Below are 14,915 nucleotides of genomic sequence, written 5' to 3'. Positions count from 1 at the left end.
CTAAAGTAGTAGGGAAACAAACTACGATAACATTATTTGTCAAATACAACTTATGTAAAGATAATCAATACATATCACATTTGCACAGAATGGAGAATTAGGGTTGCATATTCAATCTTAGTTTTTCACATTTCTATTCTAGTCAGTTTCCTGTGTTGTGTCTGTCATTGAGGTACTGAGCTCCTTCCTGCACTCAAAAGTTAAAGACTAATACCTAGCCAATATGGTTCCCATCTACTGCAACCTTAACATTCCTATTTTGATATTTTAAAATCCTTTCCCAACCCTCCCTACTTCCCCCCCAAAATAACTCTAGAGCTATTAGGCCTAAATGGCCTCCATCTGGAGCTCTCCACAAGAGATGGATACTTTTCTCTCACTGAACTAGCTGAAACAGAAAAAAAAGATTTCAACGCGGAATCCATTTCCAAAAGGATGACCCATGACTTTTGCCATTTAACTATTGAAAACAATACCATTTTCTTTGTGAAAATGAGTTTAGCCTTGCTTAGAATGAAAACCCTGACACAACCATAACAAACTGGGCACTATCCTACAAGTAGCTTTGCAGTTAATTGTTTTGGCAATATGTAACTCATGTCACTAGTTTAAGCAGAAAATGGGCTGATGCAATGACTATATGGAGAAGAATTACAACTATTTTAGAATGATCAGTGTACAGTACTTAGTCTTTGTTAAGTCGCACCCACACTAATACACTGTTCAAATGGAAATTCAATAATTGATCATTTTCTTCAAGTAATTTTTTCAATAAGCATGATCTGTAACCAATGTTAATGTTCTACACTACACAATGAAATAATAAATATGAATTACACATTACAGAGAACATTGTGCTCCTGTTAGAACTACATCTTGTATTACAAGTGTTTAAGGATTGATAAGTGAGGACTGACCTATACATTAGTTTCGGAAGTACTATAATAAAGCTTCCCCCAATCCTGCTAAAACAAGATACTTTCAAGTGGCCACATACTGACCTTTCTGTACTCCCAAGAGTGGAGGAGAATTCTCTTGAGGAGCTCTATCAGGTTCCTGGGGAGGTACAACCATGGCAAGTGCATGCATTGGTACACGTGGAACCTAAAAAATCAACTCAGAAAGAACTTGTCTCAGTTTTAGTTTTCAATGGATAAGAGTGTAATAACTTAATCCAGAAGCACATTTGTTTGCACACATTCCCTTCCACTCAGCCTCCAACTGTGTGCTGCATGTTATCCCTTAACATACCAACTTCCAAAAGTAACGTTTCATACTAACTGCAAAGTTAACCATACTCTTTCCCCTCTTCTACCTCCAAAGTGGTTAAGTCACTGCATTTACTTGTTCTTGTACTATCCATACCCAGAAAGATGGGAAATTAAACTGCCTCATGAGTTAGGGAGTCCCAAGGATTTTGAGGAATATAAAGGTCCCAGTAGCCACAAAAGAAGTTAGGTTTCAGAGTAGCAGCCGTGTTAGTCTGTATTCGCAAAAAGAGAAGGAGTACTTGTGGCACCTTAGAGACTAACCAATTTATTTGAGCATAAGCTTACGTGAGCTACAAGCTCACTTCATCGGATGAAGTTAGAAGTTAGGAAATTATGCACACAGATAACTTGGTATCTGGTACAAGACCACAGATCAGAATTCCATTAGTTACCTCCTTTTCAAATCTTATGCAAGAAAGGGGGCATGTGAAAAACAGTAATGAACTGCTATACAATACTTCGTATTGGAGTTGTAATTCTTCACTTGTTGATCCAAAGTAGTACTTCACTGGCCTATTAGATCCTGCCATCCAAACACTTTTGGGAAAGTGGTTTTTTTTTTTTTTTTTTGTTTTTAAATAGAAGCTATCAAATTTTAAAAAGTGACCACCTCCACTTATTAGAGCCATTACTGAGGGCAGACATTGCTCAGTGAAACTTCATCATACACTGTACTTGTATATGTAGTAACTAGTGCAGTCACAGCACTTGTGTGGTTTTCTTTAAATAAAAACTCTTGCCTTTTAAACTACTTTATGTTAAACTTTATGTTGCCAGTTTTTGGAAGTACTTAGAACACAGTATTAGCCTAGACATTATATACGTAGCTTTTGAAACTCTGAATGTAACTGCATTATACGCTTATGCTCAAATAAATTTGTTAGTCTCTAAAGTGCCACAAGTACTCCTTCTCTTTTTGCATTTTATCGGGGTCTTTTCTTCTCCTAACTGTATTCTCTCTATCAACTAATTCTTGGTTCTCTTTGTAGGCTGGGGTTTTCCTGGAATTCTTAGGGAGTTTGGTGGCCAACTCCCACTGAATATCTAGTTCCCTTGGGCCACTTTGAAAATCCCAGGTACATGCAATAAGCTGCCTTTCACTTTACGCAAGATACCAATACGTAAGGAAAACAAGCATCAGTGTTTCCAGTGCATTACCAAATGGCTTTAGGAGTGCTGAGGCAAGAGGGTAAAGGCTGAGTAACTTCAATCAAGTGCAACAGTCGCCTAGAAATGCTGTATCTGGACTGGCTTATTAGGGAATAAAAATTATTAAAAGTAAGATGGATGATATATGTGTATTTTTCAGGAACTCCTAGGTAAACAAAGCTTCATTCATGCCCCCTTTTGATAAGAGTTTCTAAATATGTAACTTATAAAAATCAATGTCACTAATCTTTTACTTCCACTAAACTTTGTTTGCATAAAAAGACAAGTTTACTAGAAAGGTTTATTTTCTGTTGTGGAAATGTATGTTTAATTACACTTTTCTTTATGTCTTACCTGAGACTGATCCTGAGAAGGTGGTGTGAGCTGAGACATGTCTGCAGTAGGAACTGACAGAACATTGTTTGGGTAATCCAGTAAGTAAGAAACAACATTTGTATGTCCACCCTTTGCAGCTTCAATAAGCATTGTTGAGCCATCCTGGGGTGAAAGTTTGGAGACAGAAAATGCAACAGTAAGGTGAGCTCTTCTATCCTCTGTGCTATATAAAAATGAAGAGATTTTTCTGTGAAATTAAGTTTAAAGTTGCCCAGCCTTGCCTTTTAATCAAAGTCAACTCTGCAGTACTTTAGTTTCAAGTAATGTATAAGGATAAGCAATTATGGAAGGTGAGTATATTAAAATCACAATGAGTAATTTAAATTGAATACCTTAAGTCGATGAGTAGGATCTGCACCATGAGCCAGGAGGAGCTCAACAACTGCAAGGTGGCCCCCCGCACATGCCAACGACACCACTGTGTGGTCATTATTAGCAGTAGCCCTATTAACATTGGCACCTATGAAGAAAACACCTCATGCAGAATTAGCAGGCATTTCTTCACATTTAAATTCTAAACAACAAACCCGGTGTATTTTCTGATTGAGAGTATCTATTAGAGAATTTCAGATCCAGGATGCAAGTTAATTACAATAAAAAAATCAGAATGAGGACAACATAATGGCAAAGACATTTCAGAAGTGAAAATAGGATGATTTCTTAGATAAACTGAGTTTGCAGCTAGATTCCTAATCCTTTCGTAAAAAGATGTACAGTAATACTGCAGTGCAAGTGAACAAAGGGAGGGTATCCATACACTTAAAATAACTGTTAGAAGATATATTTTTATATTCCAAGGAAGAATCACAAGTCTTTCATAATAAGGGGCTATATTTATTTTTTAAACCAGGAGTACTTCCGGGCAACAGTTGACTGCAAAACATTTTTAGAATAAAGTGTTAAGAAATACTATCTAACCACGTACTGACTGACATTTTTGCCTTATTAATCTCCACAATTCCTTGGAAAGTATTTTCAGTAACAAAGTATTTCTGTACTCAAAAGTGAGCAATCACCTGTATAATGTGAGTTAACTGAAATAAAAATCATCCCACCACAAATGAGCATTTACCACATACCCCCATAAACCTAATACAGGACATAAGGAAAAACTCTATTCTAGTAGGTATTAAAGCCATAAACATAAAAGTTTAACAGAACTGTTAAGTGACATTTCAGACACAAGTTGGTACTAATATTTTACCTTTGCTAATAAGAAACTGTACAGTGCATAAATGACCAGCTCTTGCAGCCTTCATTAGCGGTGTTCTTCCACCTTCAGATTCATGCTCCTGTTATAAAAAGGGTATTAAAAAAAGTGTTATACATACTGGCAAAACATATCAACCAAGAGTTTTAGTGGCTGAAATTTTCATCTTCAGGATTCAGACTGCTCTATTAATTTTAATGAATATTCTATATAAATCCCCACCAGTGTATTTTCAGCAAATTTCTCGAAAAGGTCCAAATGAATCCACTTGGTTAGTGAATTACATTGGAAAAGGTCACTAAGACCACACCGCCACCCTCACAATTTCATAGATCTCACTGGAAAGTTTCCTGACTTCTAGCTTTGTTCAGTTTCATTACTTCCAAACAAATCATTTGCACCAAATTTTCTCCAATACACACTGTTCAAAAGGCTGCCATTTCTCAGAAAAAGAACGTTGAGAACACAATCATATGGTGATACAAGAATGGAGAAATCTTAGTTAAGCCACCATATGGTGAATAGCCTACATCTGAATCTTCTAAATTGTAACATGTTGAAATGGGATTCTTATCACTCACAAATAAGACAAAAATCAATTATATGCAATAAATACTGAATCAAATAGCCTTATGAGCGGATAACTGGTCTCTGAAAAGAAGAATTAGAGAACATGAAGTTGAAAAGACAACAGAAGAACAATCTGAATGTCAATGGTGAGACATTCTCTTCAGGGCCAACACACACTGTCCCCGAAAACTGAAGTTTAACATAAGAAGCCCAAGTTAAAGCATGAGTGACATGAAAGATTGTGGAAAAGAGACACTGTAGATACTCAGAAAACTGACAAGAGAGGTGAATGTAGAAGTTAGTAATCAACCCTTTCTATACTTGAGATAATACAAGCCATGTGGGAAAAGAACCAGACAGTTACACAGGAATGACTGACAACAGATAAAGAGTGCTGTCAAGTGAAGGGGACCCACCCCACACCGCAAGGGGATTAAGTGTCCTGTCCATGATAGTGTGTACATGTGCCCTTCAAAATAAAACTCAGTAATGTGTTAGGGACTTTATTTAAACAGTTTATAGGGAAATAATCTTTATTTCACTGTTTAACTTCATTATTCTCTGACTATCTGATAGCAGAGAAGATTAAAAACAATAGGAGTACCTTCTTGTTCTTGTTCTATTTACTGAGATTGAGAAGGCTTAATGCTGGATTTGTGACAGTTGAATCCAAACCTGCCTATCTCCTTCAATTGGACAAAAATCCTGCACATCCTGATTGCTAAGTTGCAGGTGTCTACTGAAAGTTAACCATTTGGTTATGCATTTGAGAAGTGGAATCTTTAGTGATGGCGAATCCAAATCTGTTGAGAAGTTTAGTGGTCCAAATCAATCCTATGCTATTATGAAGAGTCTAAACTGCGCTGGTCTCCTCTCATCACTTGAAAAAGGGCATAAACAGTCTGGCATAGATTCTTCTTATGAGACAATAGTTTATTGTACATTGTTTTAAGATGCATGTTTGTTCTCTGTGTGCTGTGTCTTGATCCTCTAACTTATTTTGCATGATACTATTGCTACATATATAGAATCCATGTGCAATACTATGCAGCAAGAGAGGAGGCCGTAGAGATTTGATCCTCAAGTCAGAAAACACCTGAACTCCCTCCAACTACCAGAGTCAATTTATAAACAGATTTACTCAGGCCTTTATTATTCAGACAGAGACACTGAGTTCCACAGAGTTTATTGTGGAAGGCTGTTTTCCATGAGACTTTAATCAAGGTAATACGTGCTCTGCATGAATATGCAAGGACCAATATTATATTCTTTAAGATTTAGGGTTTGCCCTTGCCTCAATTTTTCCCTCCTGCAACTGTTATGCAATTAGCTGCTGCCCCTCCATTCCACATACACAACTCATTTGATTTGTACTGTGTGAAGAGATTTTAAAATGCACTTTGGGATGCAGTGCACTACGTATTAAAATACACAAAACTTGAATATATGAGCAGAAACGGTTGTCCAAACTCAATTCCTGATGCAAGGTTTCAAAATTCCCATACTACGAGAATCAAAGAACTGAGAAATAAATAACTTGAGTTAGAAAAACCCAGTTAACTTCAAGACAGTGCAAGTTTGTGTCCTGTAGTATATGCAAGTGTTTTGTTTAGTTTTAGATGGCTAGCAATAGGACTATTAGTACTTTGCTTGGGAGTCTAAGGGTATGTCTACACTACGAAATTAGGTCGAATTTGTAGAAGTCAGTTTTTTAGAAATCGTTTTTATATATTGGAGTGTGTGTGTCCCCACAGAAAATGCTCTAAGTGCATTAACTTGGCGGAGTGCTTCCACAGTACCCAGGCAAGCGTCGACTTCCGGAGTGTTGCACTGTGGGTAGCTATCTCACAGTTCCTGCAGTCTCTGGAAATAAGATTCAGAAGTTCGCGGTTCTTTTCCTGTCTACTTGGCCAGTGCATCTGAGTTGAGAGCGCTGTCCAGAGCAGTCACAATGGAGCACTCTGGGATAGCTCCCGGAGGCCAATACCATCGAATTGTGTCCACAGTACCCCAAATTCGACCCGGCAAGGCCGATTTAAGCGCTAATCCACTTGTCAGGGGTGGAGTAAGGAAATCGATTTTAAGAGCCCTTTAAGTTGAAAACAAGGGCTTCATTGTGTGGACGGGTGCAGGTTTACATCGATTTAACGCTGCTAAATTCGACCTAAAGTCCTAGTGTAGACCAGGGCTTACAGATCTCACTGCTGGGGAAACTTCTTGATGTCCATTCTAAGTTTTCCTTTACTTAAATTTCATGCAATTATTCTACATATACAACGGTTTGATTAATCCCCACTTCCTCAAGCAATGAAATCCTGATCCTCCTTGGTGTTTACAAACTTCATATACTTGTAGCACCGAACAAACAGATACCTTCCATCTGGCCAAACTACTCGTTTTATCTATTGTATTTCTTCAATAGACTCTCCTTACTCATTTCGGTCGCTCTTCCCATTTGACTCCACTTGAACATCTTTTCTATCAGAAAACCCAACACTGCAAGCACTATTTTATTTTTTAACTTAATGAAGTTATAAGATGCCAGCCATCTGTAGAGACTGCAGTCTTCTATTTAGCCATAGCAAAGGTATAGCAGCAGCAGAAGCATTGCCCATGTGGTCCCCAACATATGGGTCAAGACAGAACAGAGAATGGTCACCTCCAGAGGAAAGAAGGCAATCTACATTCTATGCCCTTTCAGTCCCTAGTCTTACTTCTGAGATTGCCAAATGTGTGTGTCTGATTGCTGTGGTTTGTGATAGACACCCATCCAGAAATGGAAGAGCTCTGTCTACGTGGAAGCTTGTCTCTCACCAACAGAAGTTGGTCCAATAAAAGATATTACCTCATGCGCAATGATTCACTAATATCTTGGCACCGACATGGCTACAATGCTGCATTCTATTTGGAGTAAGACATGGGCTATCAGGGAGCTTACATAAACTATAACAGTTTCAATAACAATAGCCTGTTTATTTTGATACAAGGCTTCAAATATTGAAGCCCAAAGTAACTGCCTCAAGAATGAATCCTAACTTCAAAGGGAGGTGAATTTGTATAGGCTACAAATAACTATCAGATAACAGCTCCAATAAGTAATTACTCCCACTGGACAAATCCATACTTTGGTAAGTAAAGAGAAAGAGGGATGCAATCAGAAGTGTCTTATTTGAACCTTAAGCAACATACAATGAAGTAAAACAAATGGGTAAAATCACAAATATCCTACTGGAAAGGCAAAACAGGTATTTTTTAAATGAGAAAAGTAACAAGAATTCAAACAGAACAAAATAGCATGACAAGATACAGAGCATGAGGAGGCTAGGGTTCTCACGTATGCTAGAAATAACAGACCTACATTAGTTTTATTCCACAAAACTAGCTCAAAAGATGTAAAAAAGCCCTCCTGAAATTGATTATAACACACAGCATTTACTTTAGCTTTTCCATCTTGAGGTGTCTCAGTGATGAATACTAGACAAAGTAATGCCAAAGATGACACTCCTTAAGAGAATCTTCTCAGAAAAGTGTTGCAGAATTGCCAATGCAGCACCTAGAGTGGGCCAAACTTTAAGAGTCAGCACACACTGATGCTTGGTAAATCTACAGTGAGACCCCTGTAGCTAGATTTATAGATTTCAAACCTCAACACTGGCTTTCATTACCAATGTCTATTAACAGAGCAGGCTTTAGCATGACCAGACAAAAATAAAGAGAAATTATGAGTTATTTTTCTGTAGATTCTCAACCTACTTTTGTCAGGAGAAGTTATACAACTGAATTAGTCAAAAAATCCATCTTATATAATTCATTTTAATATTTATGGAGCAAGAAGCCATGGGGATAGACATGAAGGTAGGTAAAAATATTAACCAAGATAGAAGCCGGATAGCATCTCTGGAAGGAATTTTGGGTGCACATTCAAAAATCACCTCATTTCTTTATAATCTGTTGTAGAAAGGATCAGTAATGAGCAGCCGAAACACACAGCTTCTACAAGTAAAGCTACTGCCACAAACAGACAGTCTCTGAAAAATGTAAGGTCTTAAGAATCAATTTAGAAGAGAATAGGGATGTGGGGTTTTTTGATTATTATTTCAGCACATTGCTCCACTATGGGCTGGGATGTGAAGTATTACCAAACCACTTCACTGGTGACTGAGCTGTCATTTCATACTTTAAAAAAGCCAACACAGCATTTTGTGTGAACTCTACAGGAAGTGATCTACTGGCCAATAAAACCTTGTCTACACCAGATACTTCAGAGTTATCTAGATATACGTTGAAAAACTGTGGTGTATTAGCAGTAAACTCCAAGGACTTGGAAACAATAAGCATTATTGTTGCTGATATCACCCTTATCCTTGATACTTCATCCTCAATTTCTTAGGCTCTTATGAGAGAGGTTTTATATCAAGTGTCTAACAGGGCCAATATAAATTCCAAATCAAGACTTTGTGATTTCAATAATTTGGTAAAATAATTTTGTTAGCCTTCTGAAAAAGATATCCTTGACTAGCCAATCATTAAATTAATGAAACACATCCACATTTAGACTTTAGCTATGTTATAACAGATTACACCACCAGCAGGGACCAAAGTGATAAACTAGTCTGATCTCCCATGTAATAAAGGCGGTGACTTCATTGAATTAATTCCTTTTTTGAACTAGAACATTTATTTTAGAAAAACATCTAATCTTAATTCAAAAAATTCCCTGGTAAGTCACCCTCACTTAAAAATTTGCACACTGATTTAACTTCCAGCCATTGGATCTTATTCTATCTTTGCTAGACTGAAAAGGTCATTATCAAATTTTTGTTCCCCACATAGGTACTTCTAGACTAATTAAGTCACCCTTTCACCTTCTCTTTATTAAGCTAAACAGACCATTGTCTTATAGTGATAGACTTTCTCTTGGCTCTTACTTGAACTCTCTACAATTTAATTATTCCTGGTTAAATATGAAACAAATATTCTCTCAAGAAATCAGATGGACTGCTGTGTTCATACTTCAAAGAGATATACTATCCATCATTAGACATAACATGTTTGTTAAAAGATTTGGATTTTATTCTGGGTCTGATAAGGAATGTAACCAGATTTCTCTTGAATTCTTTTGTAACAAGACCCTTTGATTTATGACAGTTCTAATTCCCGTGAAAATGCTAAAAACTCAAGTACTCTGAGTGCAAATATTTCACTGCACTGTTATGAAGAATTTCTAAGTAAAGCTATTTTGAATATTTTCTTTCCCTTCCCACCCCCCGCTGAAAATTTGGAGTGAGTTTTTTATTAAATTTTATTCCCCTTTTTATAATATTCTCCAGACTAAACTCTGATCACAAGACTCAAAGTTATAAAAAATGTCAGTAACATGTCCTTTATAGACAAATTTCATGAGGTGGATACAAACAGATTAAAACCCAAATGGATTTCTGGTTAAGAGAACTGAAGACTATGAGACCCTATAGAGATATGGTGATCCTATTATTTGTAAAGAATTTATTTCGGCCATTATTTGTGAAAAGCTGGTTTAATAAGATGACCCTTTCCTATACAGGGCGGGAATAGGGCAGTAATTAAGAAAGGGATTAGAAATCAATCCAAAGGACTTCATAGAAAGAAACCAAAAAAGTAGAGCAATGATGGAGATTCAATATGCTACATAGCAAGTCTTTGCACCTGTGATGAAATCTAGATGCCGTAAGCCATGCTTGCCGTGAGCATCTATTTTTGAGGTTTTAGCTTACAAGCATCAAAGGCCAACCTCACCTGATGCTTGGCCGTCTCTATGCCCTCCAAAATAGTCTTCTTTAAGTCCTCCTGCTTGTCCTGCGGAAGGAAAAAGAAGAACTCACGGATCTTATTCTACAAATAAAATTAATACTTGGCCGTGAAGACCTGGTGATTACAATTTCAGTTGGTCAGCATCACCAGCTGAATTAGCCTGAGGAGGACAAAACTAGTCTTTAAACCAAGTAATGCAATTCTTCATCATCATAACCTCAACCTAAGCCACCAGACTCATGTGGATAGTGGAAGTTATACACGATATCCACTGGTGCAAAATACCAGATGTTTTCTTGGTCACACCCAGTGAGGAAGAGGGGGATTTCACCACATATTCTGCACCATTTGAATAAGGACAGACTGACCTAGCACAACCAAAAATATGACCGCAATTTTTCAGTTTCAGTGTTTTGGGCACACTCTTGTAGTTCTTTTGTTAAAGAGAGACAACATGAACATTCTTACTAATAAACTTGGATCTTCTATCATCTTCCCCAGATAGTCTAGAACCAGCACCAAGAAAACACGATTACTTTTCAGTCCCTCCCACTGAGAGCAACATATTAATCTCCCTCACAGTATAACGCAAAGCCTTACTTACAACCTACACAATGTTAGCAAGAATTCAGGTTGACATATATACAAAGGTTAAGTGTGCAGTGTGATGTATCTAAGGAAAACAAGATTTATATTAAGGATTTGCTTTATGGCGAGAGGGAAATTAATGTGTAGTATGTTCTCTCATCAATTCGAAGCAAAAAGAATTTCCCGGTGAAGGTGCAGAATCTATCAGTGAAAACTTGTGTAAGCACTAGGGTATGATTAAGAGGTGTCCCTTACCTTGGCATTTCCTTACCCTTTAGGGTTTGAGTTGAGTGGCTATCAGTTAACCAACTCTACTCCCTTTTAAACATGGTGTTTATAGAATTTCCTATTTTTTTAAAATAGTTTTTAGATTCAGTTTTTAAATTAAAGTACCATGGTTTGGAGGAAGCGTGGGTGTTTGAGATGAAAAGGATGGATGGATGTTATGCTACTGTATATATGGGGGACCCTTGCAGGTCTCTCTTTATCCTCCTGAAATCCAGCACAAAAGTGTCCACGTTCCTGGGGATCCTCCCTAGTGCTGCACCTGGTTCCCCAGGGCCAGCTGCAGCTTGTCAGAACAGTGTAGTCTCTACTGAAGGCGCAGAACTACACAGGCTACAGAGACCACAGCAATGCAGCTTGTATCTTCTCCTCCCGAGAAATCTTGGCTGCTGCTCCCTAACTCTCCTTACTAAATCATAAAGAATATTGGCCAGCATCTTCTCTGAGGGAAACCTATGACTTCAGTCCCATTGGAAATGAGAATCAGGTTGGTGTTGGTCCTGCTTTGAGCAGGGGATTGGACTAGATGACCTCCAGAGGTCTCTTCCAACCCTAATATTCTATGAGTCAAGAGGCTGGCTCTCAAGCGTACTGCATTTCAGCTAAATCAAGCTCTGAGTTTAGGAGAAGAGATCTCAGACAAAATGCACTTTTAGTTTAGAGGAAGGTAAACTGAGTTAGGAGCCAGGAGATAAAAATCTCATTTGCCACTCACTACTGTTTGTATTTCTGCTATTTTTAGGCCTTAATTTTGAACCAGCAGGTCTCTCACCCACCTCTCAGGAAATACACAATCAAGCTGTGACACTGAGGAGCTTTCCCAGACTTGAAGGAGCAGCTTTGCGTAAACTCAGAAGCTTGCCTCGCTGACCAACAGAAATTGGTACAATAAAAGATTATCTCACTCACCTTGTCTTGCTAATATTCTGGGACCAACATGGCTATAACACTGCAAGCAACAATGGAGGATATTCAGTTCTGCCATTTGAAATGGAAACTTTACACCATGAAGAAAAAAGAAGAAAAACTTAACAGTGATGTCTACTTCCCAAGCAAATGCAAGAAAGAAAACATCTCCAGAGGACTCAGCATCTATAACCCTCTAACCACGACATACAACTCCAAATATGCTGAACAGCTCTGTAGAAGGGCTCCAAAAAAGTTGAGGAACCATCTCCTGCAACTCACATACTCCGTAAGAGATCACCTCAAACAAGAAAATCATCACACACACACACAGAGATGGTGGAGGAGGGGCGAAAACAGGAAACCTACCTGTAGGTCATGCAAGAAACCAAAAACAGCTTTTACAAAAATCTGATGACAACCATCTAACACAAAAGCAAAGTGGAACCAATTGCAACAACTTCGCAAACCACAGAACACCACCTCTGGGAGAAACCACGGCACCAGGACCCATCACATGGACATCCCATGACATCCCAACATCAATTTATTAAGACTACCTGTAACCGGAGCCGAATTACCTGTACCCTCCAAGGGACTGAACTTCTACCCCATCACAGAAGCTAATATCATACTAACATGTAGAGAACAAGAATTCTTTCACTGATTTCAGCTCAAAGAATTCTTTCACAACAATATCACCCAGAACTACCACCTCCCCATCAACAGTCATAAGAAAAAAGAATAATCTGACAACACCCCACCACAGAAAACCACGAAAATCCTTGATCATTACAATGATTGACTAAAATCCCTAATCACCATATCCACCATACACTCCCACCACCACTGCCGAGAGGACAGCTATACGGTCCCTGAAATCCAACCACCAGGCAGCAATTAAATCAGCAGACAATGGGGATGCCATCACTGTCCTCAACTGTGATAACTATGCTAACAAAGCTGACAACTCTGACACCACCTACTATAAAGAACTCAGACAACCCAGGAATCTAAGGCGATCATCAAATCCTTCCCTGCTCAACTCTTAACAACTTTCTATATGCTTTCCAAAATACACAAAACAAGGGAATCCAGGAGACCCATCATCTCTAGTCATGGCGCTCTTAATGAAGCAATATCAGGACTCAGAAACCATCCTCAAGCTACTGACCACATAAAGGGTCAGCTTCCTCCAGCACACAACCAGCGTCCTCCAGAAACTCTACAACATTAACAACCTCCCTCAGAACACCATCCTTGCCACCATGGATGTCACCACCCTATATACTAACATCTCTTACAGCGATGGCACTGCTGCCTGGCTTGAATATCTACAAAACAATGGACAATATCCATCTCATACACATTGCCAAACTCATCCATTTCATCCTCACCTATAACAATTTTACATTCAACCAACACCTTGTACAAACAATGAGAACAGCCATGGATACCATAATGGCTACCCAGCATGCCAGCCTTTCTTCATGGGCCACCTTGAGGAAGAATTCCTGGACAAATGCACCACAAAACCAATGCTGTACCTGAAATACATCAATGATGCTTTTATCTTCTGGACAGGTGAGCTAAACTTCCTTACAGATTTTTACCACAACTCCAACCACCACTACCCATCCATTCATTCAGTTCTCTTGAAAGCACTCCTATATCAGCATCAAACTTCCTGGAAACCATGATCAGCTTCAACAATGGAACCTTAAAGACAGCTATTTACAGGAAACCCACAGATCACCACACTTACTTTCACAGATCCAGTAGCGACCCCAAACACACCAAGAAATTGAGTATCTACAGTCAAGCACTCTGATACCAGAGAATATGCACCAAGGAGCAAGTCCAGGATACACAGCTTATCACACTTAAAACACCCTCCAACAAAAAAAGACATTCCACCAGAGTAGATTGCAGCATGGAACAGGCCATTCAAATACCTCAGAGCACCTGCTTCAATATGGAAAAAGCCCTCCAACCACAGCCCCCTAGTTGTCACCTACCACCCCACACTGGAACCCATATGGTGTATCATTAAGCAATTACAACCCATATTCGATGTGGACCACATCTCTCTGAAGGCCAGAAGAGGTGGCTTGAAACAACCCCCCCCCCCAATTTCTCCAGTTCCATCAGAAGCAGCAGCAAGCTCCCCAAAAACCAGGCCATACCAACTCAAAGCAGAACCAAATCCTATTGTAACAGAAGCAAAATCTGCTGACTTATCTCTCCTGCTACGACAACCAATATTGTGCCACAACACAGGTTTCAAGATCCATAGGTCCTACACATATCTATCACAACATGTGGTGTACCTCACCCAGTGCACTAAAGGTACATATCTATGCTGGAATAAAAGGCCCGTGGCAAGGCCACAGCTGGCCTGGGTGAGCTCTCTCAGGCGCATGGGGCTAAAAACTGCTGTGCAGACATTTGGGCTTGGCCTAGAGCCCAGGCTCTGGAGCCATCCCTGCTTGTGGAGACCCAGAGCCTAGTCACCTACACAGCAATTTTACAGCTCAGCAAGCTGAAGTCAGCTGACATGGGCCAGCCACGGGTGTTTACTTGCTGTGTAGATGTACCTTCAATTCCCCAATAATTATGTGGGTGAAACAGGACAATCACCATGAATTCACACTGAAAAATTACAGAAGACAATTACATCATATTACCTGTGGGTGAATATTTTTCACAAAACGATCACTCCATATCTGACTTCTCAATCCTCAGCCTCA

General features: G+C 38.9%; 1 protein-coding gene across 9 annotated transcripts in view; it reads right to left on the bottom strand.

Annotated features, from left to right (window-relative positions):
* Nucleotides 1-14,915, bottom strand: part of ANKHD1 (ankyrin repeat and KH domain containing 1) — a 207,981-nt gene that overhangs the window by 64,626 nt on the left and 128,440 nt on the right. For 5 of the 9 annotated variants that reach the window (XM_077824324.1, XM_077824321.1, XM_077824322.1 and 2 more), the window contains exons 11-15: nucleotides 10,372-10,431; nucleotides 4,021-4,108; nucleotides 3,149-3,276; nucleotides 2,775-2,918; nucleotides 1,002-1,104 (exon numbers count right to left, since the gene is read on the bottom strand). In XM_077824324.1, coding sequence (XP_077680450.1) covers nucleotides 1,002-1,104; nucleotides 2,775-2,918; nucleotides 3,149-3,276; nucleotides 4,021-4,108; nucleotides 10,372-10,431 — 523 coding nt within the window. The remainder of the gene's footprint in view (nucleotides 1-1,001; nucleotides 1,105-2,774; nucleotides 2,919-3,148; nucleotides 3,277-4,020; nucleotides 4,109-10,371; nucleotides 10,432-14,915) is intronic. The other 4 variants (XM_077824328.1, XM_077824323.1, XM_077824329.1 and 1 more) reach the window with 1 other exon arrangement.

This window comes from Eretmochelys imbricata, chromosome 8 (assembly GCF_965152235.1).
Source record: "Eretmochelys imbricata isolate rEreImb1 chromosome 8, rEreImb1.hap1, whole genome shotgun sequence".
Classification (NCBI taxonomy): domain Eukaryota; kingdom Metazoa; phylum Chordata; order Testudines; family Cheloniidae; genus Eretmochelys; species Eretmochelys imbricata.
The sequence above is the reverse complement of the archived record's forward strand: the minus strand, read 5'-3'. Positions and strand labels throughout refer to the sequence as shown.